Consider the following 24376-nt stretch of genomic DNA (forward strand, 5'->3'; position numbering starts at 1 on the left):
TATGTGTTATTTTGTACTGCACTGCCCAAACTAAAGATCTGCTGAAGTGTTGGAAATTATTCAGATGTTTATTTTGGACGATACAGCAGAAGATCAGACATGAAAGTGGAGATAACACATGCAGCAAAGGGTCAGAGGTCAGACTGGGCCACTGGATTCAACAATGAGCCAATGATCATCAAGTAGTGACTAAAGCAGAGCCCTGACGTTCTGACATTCATCACACAGTTAGAACAAATGTCTGCTGATGACTTCATCTCATGAAACGACTGATAGATGTCAATTCATTGATCAGCTGAGCTGCTGCTGCTGATCTTCATCGTGCACAGAAACATTCAGCTTGTTTCAATCAGTAAAGAACTCCCACTACTCTCAGTTTGAACTGTTCCCACTCAAAATGCTGTGAGAACAATGATCATTGTAGGACTTCATAAACATCACGTGTTGTTTTCCACATGTAAGATCAGCAAACATACAGAAACTTCCTGTCGCCACACACGGCCTCTAAAATCTCTTCCACGGTTTCTCTCTGAAGTCCACTCTCTGTGTCGGATCCATGTGTCACATGTAGAAACACAAAAATCCCACAATGACACAAAGATTGGTTTGACACAACTGTGCAGCTGTAGGTTGTTTCTAATGATTCATTGAAGCTATTCTAACATTCTGGAGACGATCAGTACATGAATCTGTTCAACACGACAACATTTGACTCATGAAGCATGAGATTCTGTTTGTCATCTTGTCCAAGTCACTAGTAAGATGAAAGTGATACATAGACTAGTGGGCGAATATCATTTTGGAGAACAGATGGTTGCATCATAGAGGAGAAAACAGAATGCTGATGAGGGGTCTTGAATGAGTGAGCTGATTGTTGAGTTTCTGGTGTGTGAAGAAGTTTTAACATGGCACACATTTGGTTACATGAGAAGAAATTCATTATGTGATGAGACAACAGGGTTATGTTGTGAGGTGTGTGGTGTGTGGATGAATGCTTGAGATTAATCTGGCTGATGATTTGTCTTTTGTTGCAAAGTTGAACCTGCCAGTTAGGTTTGGTATGATTTCCCCTCCTGGGACGAAGAACACGTGTCATGACTTAACAAGGCCTTTCTTTCTTTTTTCCTTTTTATTTTGTTACTTTCACAGTGCACTAAAAGTTTGTTGCTAAATCTGTGTCATTTAAAGCACATCTGAACATTTGAACAGGAAGAACTACACAACATGTTGTCGGGAATGGTTGCAAAGTGAGTTTCTCCAAAATTAAAATGGGTTCAGGAGAAAGCCACTTATTGGGACAATTAGGAAGCGAGTCCCTGTCTAAAAGGATTCAGCGGTAATCCAGTCTAACTTCTTTTTCTTTTTTTGAAATGGCGTCATATTGCTGAGGGTGGAAACGAAATGCGACGATAGATTCCACTATCAGCACTGAATGAATAAATGGATAAAAATGAGATAAAAAAATGGGGAACTGACTGGACTGCTGAAAGCTGACAAGAGTTGACTGACTTGACTGACTTAACACTACTATGCAAAGGTTAACCCCCACCCAGATGTGACAAAGGGGTGGATGTATCTCTGTGTGTGTCTTTTGTTGCAGGAGCAGGAGGAGACCAGAGGAGGAAACGTTGGGTCACATGACTTTGTGAACTCTGCAAATTTAAGCTTTTAGCTGTAAATTTTCTGGTTGTCTGTGAATTTACCAACAGTGTGTTATTCATGATCCTGTATTACTCACAATGCAGACGTCACTGTGAGAAAGTGTGTACACACCTGCGCAGCGCTAACATTTACATTACTTTTCTAGAGCAGAGGGTTAATCATGTGATTTGATCATGTGATTTACAGCAGGACACAACTTAATAATGTTTTTCTACCACAGGATTACTGAGTTTTTGTGTGAAGGAAACTGTGTTTACAGGCTGTATGTTGGTGATGAAATTACACTGTGTTGTTGAGGAATGTGAATATTACAATGGAAATGTGAATACAGTGTGAGACATACTGTGTTTGAAACCAGTGTTACTTCTTTTACAGCAGAGTGTTAACTTTATGACCTTTTACAGCACCTCTGGAATCTGGTGATCCAGGCCTGACCAAAGATGCTACTGCTAATGTTTCTCTAAGAGTGCTTGTAAAGGATTCAGCACAGACAGACAAGTGGCAACTGAGCAGATGTGCAGGGGTTGTAGAATAGTTAAAATGGGGCTCATTATCTGACCACTATTGAGCTCATAGTGATGAAATAAGTGAGTGACAAACTTAAGGAAAGTCACTGATAACAATGTGGGATGAAGTTGAGATGATCGATGATTTGGAGCAAATTATGGCAAAAAAGCAGAGGTTTAATGATTTAGAATAAGCCTGCAATGATACTTGTCTCTGTGATGCTGAATACTTTATTTCTCTGATGAGCTGCAGCTGTTTGCAAATGTGAAGTTTGTTTTAATTTACAGGGTTTTGTCTACAGGCAAGGATACAGGCTCTGAGTGGAGCTGGGAGTTGAACAATCTTAACATTTAACCACTGACTAATATTTCTTTGACACAGGGTTACAGGTTTGGAGTGAAGCTGCTCCAAGAGAAACCCTGGAGAATTTTTCAGAGAGAATGTGGAACATTCTTGTGCATGTCTCATTGTGTGGAGTTGACACATGGCGAGAGCCGTGTGGCAAAAGAGGAGAGTCAATTTTTAACTTGCAGGTGTCGCGAGGTGCCATGAATAGGAGTGACTGAAGGAGATCGTCCACAAGATGGAAGCTGAGGCCTGGAGAGAGGCTTCAGGAGGATCATAGAGGAGCAGAGATCACCTTCAGCACAACAGACATCCCACAGTTAGCTGTGCTACTGAGCTTCCAGAAGATCGTCGAGAGGAGACTTTGAACAGCAAACAACCAGAAGGAGTGAAAGAGATTCAATGTTGACGTTGAGGAAAACAACTAGGGAGTACGATGTGCTCTGCCCTAATTCTTCAGCGGCGTTGTAACAGAAGCAGAAGGATAAAGGGAGCGTGTCAAGCTCTAATCGACGGTGCAGAGAGGAAGTTCAGCGATGGAATTGTGATTCTGTGAACAGCACAGACGCCAGGTGACTGGGAAATAGCTGACAGCACTTTTCCCAAGGATAAAGATCACCTAAAGTGTGTCACTTTGATACTGCAGAGGGGCTTTTGTTTACATTTGCATCATGTGTTACACTTTTTGAATCTTTAATTTTAAATTGAAACTAACATTTAAAAACATTTGGTACAATGTGGAAAGAGGAAGAGTATTTCCACCAGGAGCAGAAACGTCTGACTCAGCATGACGATGCTGTTGGTGGATACTGAAGAGCTCAGCCTGTCAAGACAGGATTAGGTTATCGTTTTTAAAAATGTTTATTCAATTATATTCTGAGGCCAGTTATCTGGTATAATTTTTGGAAGTCTATTAAAATAAAAAAATCATATGTGTGGTCTTTTGGTTGTTTTTGTTTTGTTCAATAAGCAGATGTTGGTGTTTCAGCAATGCAGTAACTTAAGTTTAAAAGGCTTGTTAGAAACTATGAAACACATCATACAGACTTGTGGACATTAGAAGACAACTAATAATCATCATGAATAAGACTAAAGGCAGGAAGGTGTCCTTTATAACTAATAATATTAATAGTGGTTGGCACCTCCAAATTTATATCATAGTCTGTCTGCAGCTGAGACAATACAAACTCAAACTGTGGGGAGAAGATTATATCACTTCAGTTTAAATTGACCTGGAAGCGCCACATTTTCACAGACTTCTTTATTTACAGCATTTTTTACGTGCTGTATAGATTATACAGTTAGGTCCATAAATATCTGGACAGAGAGAACTTAATTTCTAATTTTGGTTCTGTACATACACTAAAATCTATTTGAAATGAAACAACTCAGATGTGTTTGAAGTGCAGACTTTCAGCTTTAATTCAGGGGGTTGAACAAAGAGATTGCAGAAAAATGTGAGGAACTAAAGCATGTTTAACACAATCCCTTCATTTCAGGGGAAATGTAGAGGAAAAATTAGAAAAACTAAATAACTTAATTAAATTAATTAACCCTCTGGCTTTGTTAAAAATCACTACCCTTTCAGCTTGTTCGTGGCCAAAAGTGGCCACCTACAGATTAGGTCTGTAATTTTTATTATTTTTATGTTTTTTTGCCATTTTTTTTGCATAAAGCTTTTAAGTAACTTCAGTTCTTTTCATAAATATAAAATTATTATTACTTTTTACATTTTTAACCCTTTAAACACCAGTTTGTTTGTCCACTGCACTAGCTGGAAGACAACCTCAAATCTCGCAATTTTATATAATTGCATTGCTACTGAAATTTCTTGTATTATTAATAGTAGAGTCTGGGGCATGTAATTGATCCACATCAACATTGATTATAATGCATTGTTATTTTTGTGCAGGGAGAGCAAAAACATAAAAACTTCCTCTCAGCTTGTTCGTGGCCAAAAATGGCCACCCCTTGTTTACGTTTACAAAATGCTATAAAATTCATATATATTAAGAAAAATTCCCACTTTTTTTGACATGATTTTTTAGATTAGTACCAGTGCTGTTCATGGAAATCAAAATTTCATTCAAATTCATAATTTTAACCCTTTAAATACCAGTTAGATCACATAATCCTAGGAACTCATAAATGGAAAAAATCACAAAACCCCAATTTTTTTCCAAATAAAACATGCCATCTGATTTACTTTCTAACCATGATGGAGGTTAGATGCATAGCAATAATTAACAGTATCAATGACTTTTATACATCTTTGTTTTTTTGTGCAGTGACAGAAAAACATAAAAACTTCCTCTCAGCTTGTTTGTGGCCAAAAATGGCCACCCCCTGTTTACATTTACAAAATGCTATAAAATTCATATATATTAAGAAAAATTTCCACTTTTTTTGACATGATTCTTTAGATTAGTACCAGTGCTGTTCATCAAGACCAAAATTTCATTCAAATTCATAATTTTAACCCTTTAAATACCAGTTAAATCAAATAATCCTAGGAACTCATAAATGGAAAAAAATCACAAAACCCCAATTTTTTTCCAAATAAAACATGCCATCTGATTTACTTTCTAACCATGGTGGAGGTTAGATGTATAACAATAATTAAAAGTATCAATGAGTTTTATGCATCTTTGTTTTTTTGTGCAGTGACAGAAAAACATAAAAACTTCCAAAAATGGCCACCCCCTGTTTACATTTACAAAATGCTATAAAATTCATATATATTAAGAAAAATTTCCACTTTTTTTGACATGATTTTTTTAGATTAGTATCAGCGCTGTTCATCAAGACCAAAATTTCATTCAAATCCAGACTTTTAACCCTTTAAATCACAGTTAAATTACATAATTTTAATGATTTACAAAGGGATAAAAGCATAAAATCCCCATTTTTTTTCTAAATAATACATGCAAACTGATTTATTTTCTAACCATGATGGAGGTTAGATGCATAGCAATAATTAAAAGTATCAATGAGTTTTATGTATCTTTGGTTTTTTGTGCAGTGACAGAAAAACAAAAAAAAATCCCTCTAATTTTGTTCGTGGCCAAAAATGGCCACCCATGTTTACGTTTTCAAAATACTATAAAATTCATATATATTAAAACATTTTTCTACTTTCATTGACTTGATGTTTTAGATTAGTATCAGCGCTGTTCATCAAGACCAAAATTTAATTCAAATCCAGACTTTTAACCCTTTAAATACCAGTTAAATTACATAATTTTAATGATTTACAAAGGGATAAAGGGATAAAGGGATAAAAGCATAAAATCCCCATTTTTTTTCTAAATAATACATGCAAACTGATTTATTTTCTAACCATGATGGAGGTTAGATGCATAGCAATAATTAAAAGTATCAATGAGTTTTATGTATCTTTGGTTTTTTGTGCTGTGACAGAAAAACAAAAAAACCCTCTCATTTTGTTCGTGGCCAAAAATGGCCACCCATGTTTACGTTTTCAAAATACTATAAAATTCATATATATTAAAACATTTTTCTACTTTCATTGACTTGATGTTTTAGATTAGTATCAGCGCTGTTCATCAAGACCAAAATTTAATTCAAATCCAGACTTTTAACCCTTTAAATACCAGTTAAATTACATAATTTTAATGATTTACAAAGGGATAAAGGGATAAAGGGATAAAAGCATAAAATCCCCATTTTTTTTCTAAATAATACATGCAAACTGATTTATTTTCTAACCATGATGGAGGTTAGATGCATAGCAATAATTAAAAGTATCAATGAGTTTTATGTATCTTTGGTTTTTTGTGCTGTGACAGAAAAACAAAAAAACCCTCTCATTTTGTTCGTGGCCAAAAATGGCCACCCATGTTTACGTTTTCAAAATACTATAAAATTCATATATATTAAAACATTTTTCTACTTTCATTGACTTGATTTTTTAAATTAGCACCAGTCCTAGTCATGAAAACCAAAATATAATTCAAATTTAGATATTATACGCTTTGAACTGGGTGTGATTCCCAATCAGCCAGAGTTCACACCCAGTTTCACACCTTGGCTCAGGCGATTAGAGGATCATCAGGGGGTCCCTTTGTCCCTCTGGGGGGGGGGGGGGGGGGGGACACTCCCACCTTCTTGCCATATTGCCAGAATAAATGGTCTGGAAGCTGTTAGGTTTACTTACAGCAGTAGCAACGTCTGCACCTGCATAAACTCCAGGACACGTTTACAAACAGTGTTTGTTGTTGTTTGCGCTGCAGCTGCAGGTTTGAACTCTGCAAAATGTCCTGTGATTGGGGTTTTTTTTGTTTTTGTTTTTGTTTCTAGAGTTAATATTTTGGGTATGGTCTCTTTTTATGAAAAATACAAGAGTAAAAGTGCTTTTCACATGTGCTTCAAAGCTAAGTTTGACTGGGAACCTCAAAGCTCAATATCCTGCATCCACAGGAATTCACTGCAGCCTATGTAATGTTTGATGCGTCATTATTTATTCCAGTCTATCTTGCAAATACATGTTTGTGCTGCAATGTCATGCACAAACACAAACTATCAGATCCTTAAGACCAAACCTATGTCAAAATTGTTTCATTATATTGGTCCATTGGAGTGTGGTAACCCATCAAACGCCCCTAGTGGAAACCAAGAATATTACATGAAATTGCTTGCTTGGCACAAAATGGGCCAAGGATGTCATATGGTGAAAAACATTAAAAACTACAATTTTCATGTGTTGAGTTTAGAATGAAAGCAATTTTACCTAAATATAGTAATATAGTACTGCCAGTAACAAGGAATCAAAAAAGGTGGTTATAATGGGTTTCAATTGGCCACAAGTGGCCACATTCAGTAAAATAGGAACAATGTGGTGTATAGTGAATATTATTGACATTATTAAGGAGCTGATGTTGAAAATTAAAAAAATTTAATAAAATACACACCTTTGGAAAGTTTCATTCCATTTGCATTAACAGAACAAAAATGGTTGAAAACCGAAAAGTGAAGTGGCCACCAGTGGCCAGGTTAGAAACCAGAGGGTTAAATAATAAGATTGTCAGCTGATAACCAGCTTCATGCGACCACTTATCCTGGTCCCAGTGTTAGGGTCAGTGAATCCAGTTAACAGAAAGATATCCTGGATATACTTGACTGACTTTTTAGACTCAAGATTAATAATCATAATAAAAATTATAGTCTAACATCCAGAAATCTCTACGATGTGCTTCATTATGTCTAACAAGCCTTGTACCGTTAAAGCTAACAGTTACTACATGACTGAAACACCAACATTATCTCTTTTATGAAAACATGCATATTAGGGCTGGTATCGTCACTCATTTCTAGAATTGATTTGACTCAATTTGATTCAATTTGAATCGGGGAAATTTTGTCTCAGACAGTCAGAAATATTATAATTCAGGTCATGCATCAGTACATTTCTATATTTTTATATCTATAAAAAGAAATCTGACACTTGCGAGACTTTATCAAAGGTGTGAGCATCACAGCAGATGCCTTTGTGTCAAAGTAGCTGAGGATAAAACAGAAAAACATGAAGGTTTTCCTGGCCTGGGATTTTATAAAAATATTCTCCACTAGATCAAAAACAAAAGAAAACCATTAATGAACATATGAACATTACCTGATGCTGCTAACGTGAAGCAGAGCAAAGTTACAGAGGTTTGATTACAGACACAGCTGAGCATTTTGCAATTTTGCATCATTTTAAAAAGTTTAAATTTATTCAGTATTGAACGGCAGAAAAAAGAGTCGGGAACGCACAACAACATACTGGGGATTTATTGTTGTTTGGATTATTTAGCATCAATGTAAACAAATGCACTGACCTCATCAAAGAGTCCAGCATTTGGGTCCTCCTTCCCCTCATCATAGTCTGCAACGCAGGCCGTGACAGAAAAGCCCACTAAAAGAACGCCCACCAGACCGAAGCAATGTTTTTGACTTGATCAGCATTAACCCCGTCCCCTGACTTTGATGGGTGAAGCTGACAAATAAAATGTATTTATGAACAGCGATGCAGGGCCAGGAGTAGCAACGTGAATTAAATAAATACATCATTAAATAATTAATTAAATGTGTCAGTAAAATAATTAAAATTAAAAACAAACCAATAATTGATTAATTATGTGATTAACTAATTTGAATTGTATATAAACAAATAATGAAACATTTTAAATGAAATTAATAGATAATTCATTATTAACATATTTCTTTAATTGATTATGTACATTTTTAAATTAATTACTGAAATAATTAATACATTAGTGATGTCTTTATTTAATACAACCATATAATACCATATAAATACAATAAAATTGCTAATTTACTCAAAATAAATTTAAGACATCAATATTAAATGGTTAAATTATGATAATGAATACATGCAACTATAACTGATTACATAAAAATGAGGATTTCTTCAGCTAAAACCAAAGTGCTGACTCATTTGGCATGTTACTCTCAAATGTTTTCCCTAATAACAATAACATAATTACACTTTAGCCACAAGAGGGCAGCAGCATTAATATAAGTCACATGTATATAAAGGTACAGTGATTATATTACAGTGATTTTGACAAAAACAAAACAGAAGTTGATGGCAGTGTGTTTTTCCATGACAGAATAATTACGCACACCCCACTTTGCAGTTATTTATTTGTAAAACGTTTGGAATCATGTATGATTTTCGTTCCAATTCTCACGTGTTCACCACTTTGTGTTGGTCTTTCACGTGGAATTCCAATAAAATTGATTCATGTTTGTGGCTGTAATGTGACAAAATGTGGGAAAGTTCAAGGGGGCGAATACTTTTGCAAGCCACTGTAAAGTTCACTATCAGTAACATCATAGCACCACCCAGCTGTATAGAAACTCCGTCATGCTAGCTAGTACGCAGTACGAGTTATTGTAACTGACTGTAAAAAGTCAGCACAAGGAAAATAAACTCCACCTAAACTTGGTTTATATCTGACCCAGATAGACTGCAGGTCATAACTTCTTACCTGAAGTTCAGTTCACCTGACACTCGGACCGGCGGCCGCCTCGGGTCTCTGCTCCTCCTGCCTCCCCTTTCCTTCATCCACCTGCTGCTTCTGTGGAAGCTCCGCCATAGCCACCACCAAACAACTGACTTATTTTTACACATCGACCAGCATCCGGCCAATCCACCAACTTTCATTGTTTATACCGTTACAAAAAAATAAAAAAAAACATACCCGATGGCCAGTCCAGCTATGGTCGTGCCATCAGTTAACACTTCACGTGGCAGCTGTGACACGCGTGCCCAGGGTTGCCGACCCCTGCTCTAAAGCATCTGATTTGGATTCCTGAGATCAAATATATTTTCCTTTGGCTTTGTTTTCTCCCCATTAAAGGCTTTAATGTAGTGTTACATCCTGTTTGTTTGCTTCCATCTGTATACATGTCCAGATTCACTGTTATGTTTCTATTCTTACATTGCTGTGTGATCACTGTTCCCTCTGCTAACTGATGTGACCTTTTGTATCTTACACTCATACTTGTCATATTTGTATCTGCGCCTAAAAGATAAAAAGTTTTCCATGCTAAAACACAGCTCCACCTCCTGCAGTTCTCCCTCTGAACCACTAGATGTCTCTGTTATCTAAATGAAGACGTGTAGCACAGCAACCACAGCAGCGCTCAGATCACACGTGTCCTGTTATTATGTATAAAAGCATGAAACAGGTGAGACAGGTGGGATCAATATTAATGTTGTGGAAATATATGAAAAAGCAACAGAAGAGTGAAAACATTTCATGTTTCTAGAAAGATCTTTCAGCTCATAGCTGCTCACAGACTGTATTTACAAGTGACAAACTGCAACTCTACAGTTCATCTACAGTATATATCAAATATATTCTGTATTCAAATCTATTGAGTGATGTTTGAAAGTCTTTCCAGGTGAGTTTGATCCAGGAGGGTCTGAAGCCAGAGTCAGACAGAGACTGTGCAGAGACTGTAGAAGGACAGAGCAGCAGCAGAGCAGTCCAGATACACTGATGATCCTCTGTCAGATCCAGAGGGACACACAGGGATGATGCTGGACTCTACATTGTGTCTGACAGTGGAGCTGTTCTCAGAGCAGTTCACTCTGCAGCACTGACAGTCATCTGCACTTCTTCTCATTCCTCTGTCAGTCACTGCTGGATGAAGCTCTCCTCTCCACCTCCCAGTAACATGGCCCAGTCAGAGCGTCTCTACACACAAGCTGCTGCTGCTTCAACCTCTCTGGATCATCAGGACACAGCTCCTCCTCTCTCAGCACACACACCGTCCTGTTTACCATCATCACCTCCACCTGCAGAGAGAAGAAGGAAGAGCAGAGGAGATAAACGAGTGTTTCCAGAGACTCTTCATCAGCTGTCAGTCAGTGATGCAGCACATCCAGTATAAAGAGCAGCAGGGACTTCAGTGCTGGGACTGTACTAGGACTCATTGTTGCTTCACTTTTTCTAATCTTTGGATTTTTATTGAAGTTGATGAAGATGTTTTTCACTCCTAGTTTGAGTTTGGATTTTCATTCATTAGAAGAACCTTGGTGTGTCCACTCTGAGCTCTGTAGGAACCCCAACAACAAGCCCAACAATCCAGATGGACGGTTCCAGCTGTTAACTGGAGGAATTCCATCCAAACATCTGCTCTCACTAAATTCTTCCTCACCTACAGACTGTGTTCTTCACTGCTTTAAACTTGGAAATGAATGCAGTCATTGGTCTGCATGCCGCTTTGTTCAGAGAGCTGATTGGCTGTTGACAGTGTTTGATCAGAGTGTGTCAGCCGTTACTATGGTGACCATAAAGGTCAGAAACAGGAAGTGTTTGTGTCCAATCCTGAAGCCTGTCACCATTCTCCTCTCATAGCTTCACTGAGAAGCTGCAGCTTTACAGGAAACACTGGATCTTTGTTTCATACTGACTGTGTTTAGTACAATACTGCTGACAGCACCACCCACTCACTCCATCACTCTACTTACAGCAGAGTCTCCAGTCTGTAGTCTGGACTCTGCTGAAGATCAAACAGCTGCTTCATATCTGGATCCTTCAGGTTGTTTCCACACAGCTCCAGCTGTCTCAGATGGGAGGGGTTGGACTTCAGTGCTGTTGCCAGATAATCACAGCTGATCTTTGACAAACCACAGTAACTCAATCTGTGTAAAGAATGAAAGATGTAAGTTTATTAGACAAAGTGTGAGCTTGAAATCATTCAGTGTTTCATCATCTGTTCAGAGCTGAAGAAGGTTCAGAATGTAGAAGTTTAGAAAATGGAAACTCCAAACAGCTGAAGCCAACAGGAAGCAGCTTCAAACAGGAAACTGTGCAGAGTTTCAGACTATATGTCCTGATGCAGCCAGTTGGATTTTGGAGATTTGAATCTCTGTTCTGTGACTAAGTCCTTGAATCATTTCTTCCAGTTGGTCCAACAAGACAGACTAAGTATTGGACATGTGTTGTGGCTCCATTAGGGGAGTTTCTAAATGTGATGTGATGGCCCCTCTGGGTCTGTCAGGTCACAGCACTGAAGAGAGCTCAAACTGGGCACACAGTTGTTCCAGTCTGGACCAAAGACTCTATACTGGGACTGAGGGACTGCTTTGACTGCACCCACTGGGACTTTTTAAAGGTGTTATTAGTGCTTATTTGCTGATTATATTGTTTTATGTATTTTAACAAGAGAGGGCTCTGAGTAGAGTCTGAGCCAAAGGTACTGACAGGAAACTGCATGCTTTTGCAGATCACAGGAGGTGCAGACAGAAAGTGAAACTAAGCAGAGTGTTTTGTTCAAAACTTAGAGTGTGTGACGTGCTGCGGAAATATATAAATAACCATGCTAGCTGCTGCTGCTTTCAGACATGAGCGCCTGTGTTCGTGTGTTCAGGTCTCCGTTCCCGGGAATGTAAAATAAAGATCTTTTTTTAGCTTTGACCACCCTGGGTCCAGTCTTTCTTTGCCGCCAAAAGAATTCAAAGAACGAAATTTAATAGTAACCAGACCGAAAAGCAGCACACATTTTGATGCTTTTTTTTCTTGAGATGTCATACACTTTGGATTCCAGCCAATCATTTTACCTTTCCAAGGATAGTAGGTGGCCCCAGGTACATCCGTTCTTTTAGAGCAGAGCTACAGATTAAAAATGCCCAAGGCGAAGCGGTCAAAGTCTGGCTGTACTTCACAGCAAAAGATGCAAACTCAGCAGCCTGCAACAAGTGCTTTAAGGTGATACTGTGCAAAGGAGGTAACTCCTCGAATCTGATGAAACACCTGGCGACACATAGCGTTTTTTTAAAAGCCGAGAAATGCACCGTATTTGATAGCTTGCTGTGAGACCTCACACCGAGCACATCTACTGTGGGTGTAGTGCCTGTTATCAGACCCGGAGCTAGCGACATCCCCCAAGACACCAAAGAGTAGAGTCCTGGCCCCTAGCACTGCCAGTGTAGCAGATATGATGACGGATGATGATGGCAGCAGCAGCCGTTCTTCTCTGCGTGAGTAGCTTAATGTTGTTCGTGTGTAATTTACGTTGAGTAGGCTAACCACGTTATTAAATCAATCAATCAATCAATCAATCAAATCAATCAAAGCTTTATTCCACACATAACACAGACATTACATGGGGATACAAGTCGGAGACCGGTAGCGTTACAAAAAAAAAAACACTGAATGTACACAACATCGGGAAAGTATGAGAAGAAAAAAAGAGACCTCTACTAATGCTGTGCTTCCATGGTTCCATTTTCATATACAAATTACAACCTTTAATAGAAAGCTATTGGTCAGCATCTTATTAGCATGCTGTAAGCTTCATTCCACAGAAAACTGAAAGAAACAAACAGAGTTGATAAAGAATAAAGAAAAATGTGCTGATTTAAAGACTTTGAAGTGCTTCAGATGATCTCTGTCCACTTCTGTCCACTCATTCATTCATGTAAGCTTTCTAATGCAGCTTTGATCTTCACAGTCTGCTTTATGAAACTCATTCTAACCCTGAATGTCAGAGTGTTCCTCCTTCTCTTTCCCATCATTCATGCTGGCAGTGGAGGAGATTTGGATGTTGGACTGTGTTTTGGATGATGTGTGTATGTTTGTGTTGGACTGCTGTCTGTAAAGCAAACGCACATTTTGCTTTGGATTTCAGTGTCAGACAGACTTTAAGGTGGAATGAAGAGTTTGAGAGTTTCACAGTGAATTATCCAGTGGAGGATTTTTCTTCTTCTTTGAAGGTTTGAAATGTGAACATTGTTCTGCTGCAGTCAATGGAGTAAACCAGAGAAGAAGAAAACAGACTTTACCATGAAGATCCTCAGTGTGGATCAGTATAATATCAGCCTGATGTCTGCAGTTTAGTGTCAGCACAACTTTCACATCATATTCATCTCAGCACAACTAAAACATGCTGACTGACCTCAGAGTTTCAAGTCCACATCCTGGACTCTCCAGGAAACCACACAGATGCTTCACTCCTGAATCCTGCAGGTTGTTGTTGATGCTCAGGTCCAGCTCTCTCAGATGGGAGGGGTTGGACTTCAGTGCTGCTGCCAGATAATCACAGCTGATCTCTGACAAACCACAGAAACTCAATCTGTATAAAGAATGAAAGATGTAAGTTTATTAGACAAAGTGTGAGCTTGAAATCATTCAGTGTTTCATCATCTGTTCAGAGCTGAAGAAGGTTCAGAATGTAGAAGTTTAGAAAATGGAAACTCCAAACAGCTGAAGCCAACAGGAAGCAGCTTCAAACAAACACAACAAGAGAAAAAACTCTGAATGTTTCACATTAAAGTCGTACATTTATCATAAAAACAGGACAAAGACTTGAAAAAGTCGTGTTTTTCCTTCCAGGAACCACAAGGCTTCACTTTTAAAGGTGAAGTGTGAAAGAAATGGACATATTTGAAGTCCAACACCTTTTCCCAGTCACATTATTAAAGCAGACAAACTACAAGCTCATTTTCATTCCAACAAGTCATCTTCTGACCTGGACTAACAACACTGGTCTCTATGTGCAGCTGGCTGTGAGACCAGTGCTCAGGGACCATCTACAAAGTGCAACACTGAAAGAACATCACACACTAATTTGCTTCCATCATCCAACCTGAAGAGGAAACAGAGACAGCTCCCCTTCAAAGTAAAAGCTGCTCCTTTTGGACACAGTATCAATGAAAGTCTACAGTATAACATAGAAAAGACAGAACAAAGTTTTGGTTGTTTTTAAATTGTGCAGAAATGAAACTACACTAAGCTCAATTATGTGACAGACATTTCATCCCATGTCAGTTTGGCCTCATCCTGGGCCGGATTATCCAGCACACACTCTGACCACAGGCCCAGGGGCCACGCACAGCTGGGCTCCATCCCAGAGACAGGAAACAAACCAACACAATAATAAAAAGCACCATGTGATCTTCTTACAGCTTCAAGACAAACATAGGCTGTTAGTCTCTCCCAAACTCAGCTACAGGACTTCCAAATGAATGAAAGCAGCAGAAGTGGCTTTACAAATGAAAGAGGAAGAGGAGAAGAAGAGGAGAGGGAGGCCACCGTGACCAGCACTCCAGCTGAAAACATCACACTTCCCGTCAGTTGACCCTCTTTGAGGGTCACCAAGAGAGGGAATGTGAGCAATTAGAAATTATTTTACTGCTATTGTTAATAATCATCATCATTACTATTGCATTAATAATACAATCTACAGTATTGATATTGTATTCAGATGTTTAAACATATTGGTACCCGATTAGCCTTTATTACAGGTGCAGTTATAACCACTCTAAACTGTTGAGTTGAATCTATAATCTTAAATGCTTTTGAATGCTTGTTATAATCTTAAATGTGTATGTGCTGGCCTTCTGTCTGGTGGAAAAGGTTATAAGTTTTAGCTGGTGAGGCGAGAGGTGAAACTGAGTGCAGTTCATGCTGACACAAACACACAGTAGACTTTATCTCATTTATAGGTGAGAGGTTAATCATGTTTGCTTGTAACTCTAAAATTGTCTCTTCAAAAAGAGGAACAGTTTGGTTTTCCAGAAAGTGAAAGTCAGATGACAGGAAGCATCTGTTGTGGAGACGGAGACAATGTTATTTTTAAACTGTCTTAAGTCATTGTGGTTTTGAATCCTTTGTATGAACTGTATCTGAGTGATGTCAAGGGGCGTAGTAAATTAAAGCCCTGAAAGGTATAAAACACCAGCTTATGCTCTGTAAGTTGGGGATCGGCGCTGTCTGCGTACAGTGGGCGATCTTCCCACGCGTGTCATTAAAATCATCGTTTGACTCCACCCGGCCGGATGAGTGTTGTTATTATGGAAGTTGATTACCTCCTCTATCCCTCCTCAATATTGAACCCAACAGTTGGTGAGAAAATGTTGAGCAGGATGAGCTGCTGGCTAATCTGGAGGCTGTAGCAGCAGCTCACAGTCACAGTGGATTTCCACTCATGAAAAAGCTCTGGCTGCTTCATTTCTCATCTCATATCAGAGACTTTAAAGCTTCACCGAAGCTGTACTGTGATGCTTCCATATTCCAGTGAGGCCTCCATAATGATTTCAGCTGTTCTGTACACACACTGTGTGCCCTGTATGGCTCAAAGTCTCTGCAGCCTGTTTTTATCTGCTATCATCAGATCTTCATCATCCTCATTCACATCCCTCACACACTCTACAGCCTCATCAGCACTGACTTCATCTTCACTGACTGATGGAGCACAACATGAACCTGTGGAGGCTGAAACACTGTCCTGTCAAACATCTCCCCGTCACCACTCCACTTCTGTCAGCCTTTAAATGAACCCTGCTCAAGTCTGTCACTTCTGTTTGGAGCCAAAAGGAAAAACTGTTGTTCAGTCGTTTGGAAAGACAACATTTCTGAAAGCACTCAAACTTCTTCACATTTGTCTTCAGAAACATCCTGAACATTTAGGAACTAAAGAAAGTTTCAAACATCAAAGACCTGAAATATAGAAAAACTACAACAGTCGCAGTCAGTGAACTCACCTCAGAGTCTCCAGTCGACAGTTTGGACTCTCCAGTCCAGCACACAGAAGCTTCATCCCTGAATCCTGCAGCTTGTAGTTGTTACTCAAGTCCAGCTCTGTCAGATGGGAGGGGTTGGACTTCAGAGCTGAGGCCACAACTTCACAGTGAGTCTCTGAGAGCCAACACTTAGTCAGTCTGTGATGATAGAAAATATAAAATGTGTTATTATAAAAGCAGAAAATCTGCATTATAAACACAGACTGAATGTATATGAAGACAAAACAGAGTGAGATCATTATCTGATGAATGTGCTCTTCACATCTGTGCTTCAGCTCCTCTTACTGTGTTTGACATGACACAACGATTGAGTCTCTGTCAGACCTGCAGACTTTTAATGAGAATCTTTGTTTGGCTTTAATCTGCAGATGAAGGAGGAAGATGGTGTCACATTTAGGCTTCCATAATGTCCACAGTCTGTCACTGAGATCTGATCCAGAGTCAGAGTGAAGACACACATTTGGACTGTTTCCTGTTTTGACTCCAGAACATTTTGAATGAGTTCAGCTCAGTGAAGAGTTCCAGCTGGAAAGATGATCTCTGTTTGCTACCTGCTGTCAGGTACGACTGTTCACGTCCACACGCAGGAAAAACCTGCTGACTGTTACCAAACGGAGCAGAAATCTCATCACTGGACAATAATGATGAATGAGCTCAGAGCTGCTGATATCAGATCTGATTTCAGGGGAACTAAACACAGAAATGATTGGCTCATTTTAGCTTTCTGAGCCATTATCTGCTGGTGTGTCGCTAGTTGGCACAAAATGATTTGTATTCCTGTTCAGGGCTTCAGTGTTTATGAGTCCAGATCCAGGTGACAGCAAGTCAAAATGATGTTACTTGTCTGTGTCCAGCAGCAGCCTGTATTCACTTTGAATATTGTTATAACCTGACATGGATCAGTTTGTCTTTGATTGGTTTGTAAATGTCACTGTTTCCATTGGACCTGAGTGACGGTACAAAGACAGAGAGGGAGAGAAAGGAGAGAGAGGATGGAGACAGCAAAGAGAGAGCAAACACAAACAGGTGAGAATGGACAGGTGACCAAGGTCAGCAACCAATCAGAGAGCTTCTGTTTGACCCACAGTCACTGATGATGACTACACAAACCAAGCAGTGTGTTACTCTGATATCAAATATGGATCCTGCTCTTATAATAATGATCATCAGATGATATTATTGTGTTATTTTGTAGCTGAACACGATGTTTGTGTGATTATCAGTGAAAGAAGCAGTGAGGAGGATGGAGAGAGAGAGAGGACAGAGGGTGAAGTTAGAAACACTAAAATGATTTTTCATGGATTTCATGGATGATTTGAGTGATTTCCAGCAGGACACTTAAACATGTCAGTGGACGTCCTAAAGAACATATTCACTGATATGAAACGTGTCATTGAACAGGATTAATATCAGTGGAAACATGGTGGAAACAGCTGTGACTGCATAGATGTGACACACTTCAAATCTGTTCTCCACTCTTGGATTTGGGATCCATGGAGCTGCTGCTGAGTCTGTACAATAAAGGAATGGTGTGGAAGGTTGCAGCGTACGGACACAAACACTTTGTGGTTACAATCTGATTTTATTTTCAAAATTAAACTACTAATCTACACTGATCAATGATGTTAATGATCACATCTGGACTCACCCAGCCTTTCTGCAGTTCCTCACAGCTGGAATCAGTCTCAGTCGTCCCCGCTCTGATGTTTTGTACTTCAGCAGGTTCAACTCATCCAGAACCTCCTCTGACATCTGCAGCATGAAGGCCAGAGCTGAGCACTGGATCTCAGAGAGTATCTTCTCTGATCTGTTCTCTGACTTCAGGAACTCTTGGATCTCCTGATGTACTGAGAGGTCGTTCATCTCCATCAGACAGTGGAAGATGTTGATGCTTCTGTCAGGAGAGATTTCATAACTGTTCATCTTCTTCAGGTTGTTGATGACTCTCTGGGTGGTTCCTGGACTGATCTCTGTGTGACCCAGCAGACCTACTAAGAGTCTCTGGTTGGACTCCAGACAGAGGCCATGAAGGAAGCGAACAAACAGGTCCAGGTGGCCATTTTTACTCTGGAGGGATTTTATTAGTGTTTCCATCAAAAAATTATACAGAGATGACTCCTTGTATTTTTTTCCCAGGAAGTTCTTCAGCACCTCTGTCTTCCTGTTGGTGTGACAGTGGAACATGTAGACTGCAGCCAGAAACTCCTGAATGCTCAGATGAACAAAGCAGTAGACTGGTTTCTGGAAGTTCACACACTCTCTTTTGAAGATTTCTGTACAAACTCCTGAGTACACCGAGGCCTCTGTCACATCCAGACCACACTGCTCCAGGTCTTCTTGGTAGAACATGATGTTTCCTTTCTCCAGATGTTCAAACGCCAACCTCCCCAGCTTCAGAAGAACTTCCCTGTCAGCATCCGTCAGCTCCTGTGGACTCGTCTCATGTCCCTCGTGGTACTTGTTCTTCTTCCTCTTTGTCTGAACCAGCAGGAAGTGTGAGTACATGTCAGTCAGGGTCTTGGGCAGCTCTCCTCTCTGCTCTGTAGTCAACATGTGCTCCAGAACTGTAGCAGTGATCCAGCAGAAGACTGGGATACTACACATGATGTGGAGGATCCTGGATGTCTTCATGTGGGAGATGATTCTGCTGGACAGCTCTTCATCACTGAATCTCCTCCTGAAGTACTCCTCCTTCTGGGCGTCAGTGAAGCCACGTACTTCTGTTAGCCTGTCAACACACGTAGGAGGGATCTGATTGGCTGCTGCAGGTCGGGAAGTTATCCAGACGAGAGCCGAGGGAAGCAGATTCCCCTGGATGAGGTTTGTCAGCAGCTGGCTGACTGATGACTTCTGTGTGACATCAGACAGCAGCTTCCTGTTGGTGAAATCCAATGAAAGTCTGCTTTCATCCAGGCCGTCAAAGATGAACAAAAGCTGAGAGACAGCCAGCTTCTCTGCTGTGACCCTCTGTAATGTTGGATGGAAAACATGGAGCAGCTCCAGAAGACTGTACTGCTCATCTCTGATCAGGTTCAGCTCCCTGAATGAAAGCAGAACCACCACACTGACATGTTGGTTCTCCAAGCCCTCTGCCCAGTCCAGAGTGAACTTCTGCACTGAGAAGGTTTTTCCAACACCAGCCACGCCGTTGGTCAGAACCACTCTGATGGGTCTCTGTTGGTCAGGTAAGGCTTTAAAGATGTCCTGGCACCTGATTGGAGTGTCGTGGAGGGCGTCTATCTTGGAAGCTGTCTCCAGCTGCCTCACCTCATGTTGGGTATGAACCTCTTCACTCTGTCCCTCTGTGATGTAGAGCTCAGTGTAGATCCTGTTGAGGAGGGTTCTACTTCCTGTTTCATCACTTCCTGTTTCATCACTTCCTTCAGTCACACGTTCACATCTCCTCCTCAGACTGATCTTATGTTCATCTAAAACCTCCTGCAGACCAACATCTGCTGAAAGAAAGAAAAACAATGAGACTAAAGAGAAAGAAAACTCTTCAATGTCTGAACAACACAAGAAGTCCAGTTTTCAGAAATGAGTCCATCCGCAGACAGATGTTCAGTCTTACTTTGTACACAGCTGCTCTGACTGGCTGTCTGCAGTACAGCTCTTCTTCTGGATCTTTCTCCACACTGTGCAGAAGCTCTGATGGTGACACAGAAAAGTCAAAGTGGAGATACTTCTGTACACCTTTGATTAGACTCATTATAAAAAGAAAAAAAGTTTGAACACAGTCATGTTTCCAGTTCACTGACTTACATTTATTCCATGGACACTCACTCTAACCTGAACCACAGCTACAACCCAACATTGTTGAGGCCTCATCTCCTCCTTTCCTGACTGTAGAGGTTAAATATGCAACAACCAACAAATAAAAGAATTTGGTTCATTTCAAAGAAATTCACACGGTGACCAAGTAAAACAACCGTAGTAAAGGAGACAACATCCCATTGATGGTGGGATTATTTGAAAGATTTGCTTTAGTCACGTCACCAAATGCAGTTGAACCACCCGTGGATCCATGTCTGAACATTCTACCACTCCGAGCTCTGCTTTTTAATCATTTTATTATTATCATCATTCATTTATTCATTCTTTGGAGGGGGGCTATTTCCTAATGGCGCCCTAATAAGGTGATGTTCAAGGGGAATTATAACAGAAACTCTTTCAGTGTTATTCATTAATAAATTAACAGATAAACTGTGAAGAAGTAAATAAGTGAGATTTAAAGGAGAGAGTGAGAAACTTGATCATCCATCCTCATAATACATGTTTATCAGTATCTGCTGTGACCATACTGCAGTAATAACTACAAGTCTACATTTCTGTGACTGTTGATCAATCACAGCAGGAATCTGAGCTCATCTCTGCACACAGAGCAGCTTCAGCTCTGGGTTAAACTGCTCGCTTCACGTCCTTCTCAGCTCACAGACACTCATCCTGATATTTTCCTTTAACATTTGATGGTATAATTCATCTGAGTTTACACTTTATCTGCATAAATACAGAAAAACAGACCCAAACACCATAAACCATCAGTTTCACCATGTAGAATATATTGTTGTTTCCTTGCTTTTAATTCAGAGAAAAACTCTGATTTTGATTTTCTCTGTTCTCTTTGCCACAGCCCATCCCAGCAGCAGCTGAAGCAGCTGACTGTCACAACACTGAATAACACTTTAGGAGGAATTTCAGAGGTCAGTAAAGCTCCAGTTTCAACATCAGTTAATTAATCATAGTTCATCATAAATGTTAACCTGGCTGGCACACATGCTAATGTTAGCCATTTAAATATTAGCAGTTAGCTGAGGCCACGAGAAGAAGAGGCCCTAGAAGAACAATGGATGATAAGATTAGATTTTCAAGACTAGGCAGAGATGTGTTTTCCTTTACTGTCTCTTACAGAGGAGGGAGCAGATACCAGACGAGGTCACGGAGGTACGGGGAGGATTCGCAGCAGACAGCAAGACTGCCACGTCCATGCGAGAGAGCGATGGCTACGATAATCTCTGTTTTTGTCTCCCTATATAATGTTGTACAGCCCATTTGAGGGTTATCCTCTCTGTGAACCAGATGCTTGATTTCACACAGAGGTCCACAGCGCTGTGTAAACTTGTAATTTCAACTGCCAAAGCAAATTAAATCTTTTTAAATGTAAAAAAGCAAACCAAAACCCAGATAACTAGAAGGGTTGCATCAGGAAGCATCAAACACATGGATCCATCTACTGCTGGAACCCCTGTGGAAATAAGGGAGCCTCCCAAAGTACCTTTAGTCCATAGCCACATTAGCAGTCTGCTAAGCTAGAATTAAGGTAGCTGTTAGCTGCTATGGCTAATAAAACAGCGAGGCAACAAACGTTATGGTTGTCCTGTTAGTCTGTAACATTATCATAAATGGAGTTAATTTAACAGGAAAACAGTTCTTTATGTTTCTCTCACAGAACCTGATTGAACAGCATCAATGACACAGAAACAGGATCAGCCTACATCACCAACTGAATTTGATCAGTTATGGAATGATTTACCTCGACAGGCTCCTTCACTCGCTGCTTTTAAACCTCCTTTAAAACACACTTTTACTCCCTGACCTTTGACGCACGCACACGCATACACACATCCTCCAACCACACACACCCATAATTTGCTCCATTGCGGTTTATTTCACACCTCAAACATTTAGTAAACAATTAAGCAAATACAAGTAATCTGCAATAAATTACAGGTAGTAATAAAATAAACTACTAACTCTTTTATGCTGCGTCCACACCTACATGGGTGTTTTTGAAAATGCAGCTGTTTCTACACATTTGGGCCTTTTGTCAATGTAAATGGTGTTTCGAATCACTAAAAACGAAGATTTTTTAAAACTCTTTTTGCGTTTACGTCTGGACGAGGAATACAGAGTTCGTCACGCAATGTCAAAGGTATGTGCCTTTTTTCACGTCACGCTGTGTGCCACATTATTTTTTACATGAGAGGAATTGCAGAATGGCAGATAGTCAGATTAACAGTATTGTGTCTCTATCTTCAGGTTTTACACGCTTACATATACACACACAGTTACTGTCCCTCTATTTAGAAAGGCAGAGGCGTCACGGTGTGATTATTTTACGTGTAGTTTTTCCTGTGAAATAATATTCAATATTGCTATCAATACATTTTTCAAAAAATGCCTCTCTGTGCAAAATGGGTTTAAAAACATAAACAGCTGTGGGATACTGTTTGTCCATGATTTAGACAGGGGGAACAAATCGTGGCAGGATCAGCCTGATATTATTTGTATCCCGCTGTAACTTTACTGTATAAAGAGCTAACATCTCCAAAATGTCAGGAGTAGTTAGTCATTACAACAAGTGTTTGTGAAATAAAAATCAAGAATGTGGGATGCTGTTTGTCCGTGATTTAAACAGCCCAGCGCTGCTCCCGACGAAGGGAAAACTAATTCTGCAGGGAGACCTACCTCGGCACTTGTCCGTCCCCCCCCGCAATGGCTCTGCGCTCCCCCCAGATGGTGGGCCCCAAACTTTGGAGAGCTCTGTACTAGCTAACCTTAAAAATAAAGTTGGATATAGAAATATAGCCCAACAATCATGTTTTTACAGTCCCTTGGTCTCAGCCTCAGATACTCAACAAATCAAAACATCTGATAAAAAAAAACATTTTTTTTCCTTCGTTTCTGTCAATGAAATGTATGAAATGTTTCTAGCTGTTAGTGTCAAGGTTGCTAGGCAACCTGAGCAGTGCGATGGAAGTTAGATCATTTTGCAAGTCTCAGACTTCTGCCCTTCTCGCTCTTGTGTGTCCAGCCCCTGAATTGGGACACAGCTATCGCCAGTTTGACTGAGCCTCTCTTGGGCCTTCACCATCAAAGGCTCAGAAACAAACTGTGACAGGAAGAGATCTGGCAGACCCAAAGACACAACTGAATCAGAGAACAAGTTTCTGAGACTTAACAGCTTGCGTGATAGGCGGCTCACAGGACAACAGCTTCAATCACAGCTTAATAATGATCCTAGTAAGTATCAGTTTCAGCTGTGAAGAAAAGACTTCGACCTTGTACAGAGTGAGAGGCACCCGGAACCAAACAACTACCACAGCATTCTGCAGCATCATACAATACAGAGGCTGCAGCTGCAGATCTTTTTTCTGCCACCTGGAAATTTACTATAAATGTTAGATGGAAAATGTATTGCTCAGTTTGACCAAAGTAAGAACAATAATCCATAAACCTTCATGAAGACAAACATCTCCCCAGAACATTGAGCTGCTGAAGTGTCACTGAAGGGAAAAACTATTTGTCCTCCTCCATCCAGCAACACCTGAAACACCTGAGTGGAAGCTCCTCCCTACACTGTGTTTGAAGCAAAGCACAAAGGAGACACCTGCTGGAGCAGCTGGAGTCCTACAGACACTCAGCCTCTTCACTACACAAACACCTCCTACAACATCCACTCTTTCCACTCGGACTGCTGTGTTTGTGGAAACACTCCAACACACACCGCTTCACATACCAACATAGAAATGTGTGTGAAAAAGAGCTGAGCTGATATTAAACATGAGGATTTATTCAAAAACACAGAGTCAGGAACAACATCTAGACACACATTACCTCTCAGCAGCAGAAGAACATCCTTTAAAGTTTACACCAATATCCTTCGACATGTTGCTCTTTAAGGAAACACAGCTGGGTTCAGGTCCAGGAGATTCTGGCCTCTTATTGATCCTAAAAGAAAAACAATTAATGTAACAGCTTCATGAGATAGGAAGGAAAAACTGGAAATATTAAATTAAAGACATG

At 39.9% G+C, this 24376-nt stretch overlaps 1 protein-coding gene across 3 annotated transcripts in view; it reads right to left on the reverse strand.

Moving 5' to 3' along the window:
* Positions 1-9352: 9352 nt before the first annotated feature.
* Positions 9353-24376, reverse strand: part of LOC146523741 (protein NLRC3-like) — a 67318-nt gene continuing 52294 nt past the window's right edge. Inside the window, exons 4-10 of one of the 3 annotated variants that reach the window (XM_085153956.1) lie at positions 24188-24301; positions 20145-20221; positions 18222-20028; positions 16535-16711; positions 13948-14124; positions 11502-11692; positions 9353-10843 (exon numbers count right to left, since the gene is read on the reverse strand). In XM_085153956.1, the coding sequence (XP_085010082.1) occupies positions 11515-11692; positions 13948-14124; positions 16535-16711; positions 18222-20028; positions 20145-20221; positions 24188-24301 (2530 nt within the window). In that variant the 3' untranslated portion in view covers positions 9353-10843; positions 11502-11514. The remainder of the gene's footprint in view (positions 10844-11501; positions 11693-13947; positions 14125-16534; positions 16712-18221; positions 20029-20144; positions 20222-24187; positions 24302-24376) is intronic. The other 2 variants (XM_085153955.1, XM_085153957.1) reach the window with 2 other exon arrangements.

Source organism: Neolamprologus multifasciatus, chromosome 3, assembly GCF_963576455.1.
Source record: "Neolamprologus multifasciatus chromosome 3, fNeoMul1.2, whole genome shotgun sequence".
NCBI classification, from domain to species: domain Eukaryota; kingdom Metazoa; phylum Chordata; class Actinopteri; order Cichliformes; family Cichlidae; genus Neolamprologus; species Neolamprologus multifasciatus.